Genomic DNA, 5,577 nt, shown 5'->3' on the forward strand with positions numbered 1-5,577 from the left:
TGAGATTGGAAAGGCTTACAATTTCATTTTCCCATTTTCCTGGGAACAAGGGGTGATCACGTTATACATTTACGGCTAGTAGATGAACACAAGTCTGATCTAAATTTCTAGAAAAGGTTTTACGTTTATGAGAAAAGGATCAGATGTGGAAGGCCCTGCTTCCCCTTCTTTTTGTCTTGAATACAGCAGACACATTGGCTTGAACTGCAATGGCCATCTTATTTCCATGACGGAAAGGCTAAAGGAATCTGAGACCTTGATATCACTGAGTCACTAAACCAATGCCAGTGGCCAGCTCCTTTAGACTTCTTGTTATCTGAGAAAAATAAACCCCTATTTGAAGAACCATTGCCACTTGGATCTTTTGTGTTACTTAAAGCAGAAAACATTCCTACCTGATACAGAAATAGATACATTATAAGTGATATAAACAAATTAAAACAGTTGACCTGTTATTTTTGAAAATGATTTGTTAGATAAAGTTCTGTTTGTGCAATAAAGCATTTAAAAATAAAAGTACTGAGGCCAGGCATGGTGGCTCATGCCTATAATCCCAGCACTTTGGGAGGCTGAGGCGGGCGGATCACCTGAGGTCAGGAGTTTGAAAGCAGCCTGGTCAACATGCTGAAACCCTGTTTCTACACAAAATTTAGCCAGGTGTGGTGGCGGGTGCCCATAGACCCAGCTACTCAGGAGCCTGGGGCAGGAGAATCCCTAATCACTTGAACCTGGGAGGCAGAGGTTGCAGGGAGCTGAGATCCTGCCACTGCAATCCAGCCTGGGTGACAGACCGAGACTCCGTCTCAAAAAAAAAAAAAAGTACTGTTTAATTTTATTGCTGACTATGAACACATTTGCCATTTAATCCAGATTATTTTAATTCTGATGCTAAGGCCATCCATTGTCTTTTGTTAGGACTCAAATAAAATTTTAGTAACCAAAACATATTTTCAATAAAATTTTCTACATATATAAAGAAATAACAAAACAACAAAAAACAAAAAAAGAACAAAACAGCACCAAGAACCTATGTAAAATTTCATCATACAATTTCTATGCAAGCTGCTTGATTACAGAAAACTTCAAACTGTTCATCAAAAACAGTGGGATTTTCCATTGATATTTCAGATATTCAAATCAATACAACCTATATTCTGAGTATCAGTCTAAATTGCATAGGTTAAGATGTGAACCCTTCACATAGTGTTGAAGATGTATTGCAATCTGTACTTGAATTGGCACTGCTTTCCTCAGAGTTAGGCTGCCTTCATGAGAAATATCTTCTATCCCTGGGAGATCAGCTATATCAAGATGGCTCATCAGCTAAATCACGCTGGTCAAAATACCTAGTAAAAAAAAAAAAAAAAAAAACAAATTGTGTATAGAGATATTAACTGTAGCACTATTTTTTTTTTATTCTTATACTTTAAGTTCTAGGGTACATGTGCATAATGTGCAGGTTTGTTACATATGTATACTTGTGCCCCGTTGGTGTGCTGCACCCATCAACTCGTCAGCACCCATCAATTCGTCATTTGTATCAGGTATAACTCCCAATGCAATCCCTCCCCCCCTCCCCCCTCCCCATGATAGGCCCCATTGTGTGATGTTCCCCTTCCCGAGTCCAAGTGATCTCATTGTTCAGTTCCCACCTATGAGTGAGAACATGCGGTGTTTGGTTTTCTGTTTTTGTGATAGTTTGCTGAGAATGATGGTTTCCAGCTGCATCCATGTCCCTACAAAGGACATGAACGCGTCCTTTTTTATGGCTGCATAGTATTCCATGGTGTATATGTGCCACATTTTCTTAATCCAGTCTGTCACTGATGGACATTTGGGTTGATTCCAAGTCTTTGCTATTGTGAATAGTGCTGCAATAAACATACGTGTGCATGTGTCTTTATAGCAGCATGATTTCTAATCCTTTGGGTATATACCCAGTAGTGGGATGGCTGGGTCATATGGTACATCTAGTTCTAGATCCTTGAGGAATTGCCATACTCTTTTCCATAATGGTTGAACTAGTTTACAATCCCACCAACAGTGTAAAAGTGTTCCTATTTCTCCACATCCTCTCCAGCACCTGTTGTTTCCTGACTTTTTAATGATTGCCATTCTAACTGGTGTGAGATGGTATCTCATTGTGGTTTTGATTTGCATTTCTCTGATGGCGAGTGATGATGAGCATTTTTTCATGTGTCTGTTGGCTGTATGAATGTCTTCTTTTGAGAAATGTCTGTTCATATCCTTTCCCCACTTTTTGATGGGGTTGTTTGTTTTTTTTCTTGTAAATTTGTTTGAGTTCTTTGGAGGTTCCTGGGCTCAAACAATTCTCCAGCCTCAGTCTCTCAAAGTGCTGGGATTATAGGCATGAGCCACCACACCTGGCCTACTTATACTTTTAAAAAGAAACAATGAATGAAAAGATAAAACAAAAATTAGTAATAAAATGGTTAACTAGAGGAGAAAGAAGAAAAGAGGATAATGAGGATAAAGATGGATGCTAAAATACTCCAAATGTACCCTGAATTACAATTTTAATTTTGGCAAGGTAACTATTTTATGTAATTATAAGATTAAATAAAAAGGAAAATCACTAATCAAATTCTGTCATGGCTCACTGCATTCTTGAACCCCCGGACTCAAGCAGTCCTCCCACCTTGACTTCCCAAAGCACTGGGATTACAGGTGTGAGTCACTGTGCCCGGCTTTCTTTCTTTCTTTTTTTTTTTTTTGAGATGGAGTTTCATTCTTATTGCCCAGGCTGGAGTGCAATGGCATGATCTCGGCTCACTGCAACCTCTGCCTCCCAGGTTCAAGTGATTCTCCTGTCTTAGCATCTTGAGTAGCTGGGATTATAGGCATGCACCACCAGGCCCGGCTAATTTTTTATTTTTAGTAGAGACAGGGTTTCCAATGTTGGCCAGGCTAGTCTTGAACTCCTGACCTCAGATGATCCACCAGCCTCGGCCTCCCAAAGTGGTGGGATTACAGGCATGAGCCACCATGCCCGGTCCTTTTTTTCCTAAACTTTCAAATCTTTATGTCTTCTTTTGTAAAGTGTTAGCTTCAGAACCTTTTGTAGTCTAGAACTTTTTCCATTTTTATCTAACTTGTTGAGGGCAAAAAATACATTTGAATGTTTTTGCTTTCATAATTGCATAGTACTGTAAAATCTCAATTGAGGCAGTCAAAAACTATACTTGTCTCAGGTTTCATTAATTACTGGTTTGCTGAGCCACCAATTACTTAACCTTTCTGAATCTGTGTCATTATCTGTAAAAGGAAAAAAATCAAATCCAACAGAGCTGAAAGGAAAAAATTTATTAAAACAAAAACAACAAAAAAACACAACTCTTGAGCTGTTGTAAAGAGTAGAGATACTACACATAAAGTAACTAGGGCAATGCTATATCATCCCATTTAACTGCTACTACCAACAGATGAGGTAGGCATTAGCTTCATTTGTGATCAGCACACTTAAAAGCTTAGCTCCGGAGTCAAAGTTGCCTGGGTTTGGATCCTAACTCTAACACTTACTAGCTTTGTGACGGTAGTAATGTTATTTAACCTGTCTCTGCTATGGTTTCCTCATCTGTAAACTGGTAACAGTACCCTCCTCAGGAGGAGTAAATGGGTTCCTCAATAAGAAAAATGCTTGGCACAAATTGCCCAGTAAATATTAATTATCATCAGCAGCATAATTACTGTAGATCAAGAAACTAGATATTGAATATGTGAAAATATGGAAACAAGATTACTTGCCTTCCCGATATTTAAGTATATTATAAAGCTTTAAAAAGGTACTGGCATTGGAATAAAAACACTGATCTATGGAACAAAAATATGTCCAGGAGGAGACCTAAAATAAATATGTGTGTGTTTTATTGCCTGGCCAATATGGTGAAACCCTGTCCACAAAAGTACAAAAATTAACCGGGCATGGTGGTGGGTGCCTGTAATCCCAGCTACTTGGGAGGCTGAGGTGGGAGAATCGCTTGAATCTGGGAGGTGAAGGTTGTAGTAAGCTGAGATGGTGCCATTGCACTCCAGGCTGGGCAACAGAACAAGACTCTGTCTCAAAACAACAAAAAAAGTTTTCAAATAAATTCCAAGAAGAATTTCTATGTAAGAAATGAAATCAAACAGATACTAAATAAAAATATGCCACAACTGAAAATGAACACAGGACACAGGCAATTAAAAAAAAATGCAGGCTGAGTGCAGTGGCTTTACGCCTGTAATCCCAGCACTTTGGGAGGTTTAGGTGTGAGGATTGCTTGAGCCCAGGAGTTTTGAGACCAGCCTGGGCAACATAGTGAGACCCTGTCTCTACAAACAGTTTTTTTAATTAGCTGGGTGTGGTGGTGCTTGACTGTGGTCCTAGCTACTCAGGAGGCTGAGGTGGGATGATTGCTGGAGCCCAGAAAGTTAAAGCTGTAGTGAGCTGTGATTGTGCCACTGCATCCTAACCATAGCAACAGAGTGAGACCCGGTCTCAATAAAAACAAACAAACAAAAAACAAACGTAATAAATACATCCTACCCTCACTGACCTCACTGATATACAAATAACAAAGAAGCCAAGGATTAACTATACCTGCTAACCAAGCAGATTAATAAATTCAAAGCAGGAACCCTCTCATCATCTTTGCTATCCTAAAAAAAAAAAGAAAGAAAAATGTAAATATTGTCTGTTCCTATTATTTTTGAAATAAATTTCCTATTAAGATGTAAAACATGAAACATGAAAACTTTATTATATGACAGTAATCATCATGTGGAAACAGGAGCCCTCAAAGAAAAAGGAGAAAACTGTAGAATTAATGATTCCTTGAGAAACATCTAAGACTATCTTTTAAATCAAGATTCTGAATAGGGAAAAAAAAAAAAAAAAGGTGAGGGATCTAAGGGGGATAACTTGGGGGAAATTTTTCCCTGGTTCCTACTAGAGGAACAATAAGAATCCTATGTCTTAACTGTACAGTGATGAATATATATATATTCATATATGCATCATATATTAATATATAATACATAATATACTAATATATTGTGCCTTAACTATAGTGAATATATATTCATAAATAATAAATATATATTAAAATAATACATCTATGAATATATATATTCATCACTGCAGTCAAGACACAGGATTCTTGTTTCTATATAATGCATACAATATATGTGAGGATATATAGAATATATATGTGTATATATAATGTATATATATTCATCACTGTACAGTCAAGACACAGGATTATTGTTCTTATATGTATTCATTACTGAATGAATATGATAGCTCATGCCTGTAATCCCAGCACTTTGGGAGGCGGACCTGGGTAGATCACCTGAGGTCAGCAGTTCGAGACCAGCCTGGCCAACATGGTGAAACCGTGTCTCTACTGAAAATACAAAATTAGCCTGGCATGGTGGTGGGCGCCTGTAATCTCAGCTACTCCAGGGGCTGAGGCAGGAGAATTGCTTGAACCTGGGAAGTGGAGGTTGCAGTGAGCTGAGACCACACCATTGTACTCCAGCCTGGGTGACAGAGCGAGACTCCATCTCGAAAAAAAA

General features: G+C 38.3%; 1 protein-coding gene across 4 annotated transcripts in view; it reads right to left on the reverse strand.

The window, feature by feature from the left end:
* Positions 1-945: 945 nt before the first annotated feature.
* Positions 946-5,577, reverse strand: part of GEMIN2 (gem nuclear organelle associated protein 2) — a 23,996-nt gene continuing 19,364 nt past the window's right edge. For all 4 annotated transcript variants that reach the window (XM_023189629.3, XM_023189631.2, XM_023189630.2 and 1 more), the window contains 2 exons: positions 4,601-4,659; positions 946-1,346 (listed from right to left, as the gene is read on the reverse strand). In XM_023189629.3, the coding sequence (XP_023045397.1) occupies positions 1,307-1,346; positions 4,601-4,659 (99 nt within the window). In that variant the 3' untranslated portion in view covers positions 946-1,306. The remainder of the gene's footprint in view (positions 1,347-4,600; positions 4,660-5,577) is intronic.

This window comes from Piliocolobus tephrosceles, chromosome 6, assembly GCF_002776525.5.
Source record: "Piliocolobus tephrosceles isolate RC106 chromosome 6, ASM277652v3, whole genome shotgun sequence".
NCBI classification, from domain to species: Eukaryota; Metazoa; Chordata; class Mammalia; order Primates; family Cercopithecidae; genus Piliocolobus; species Piliocolobus tephrosceles.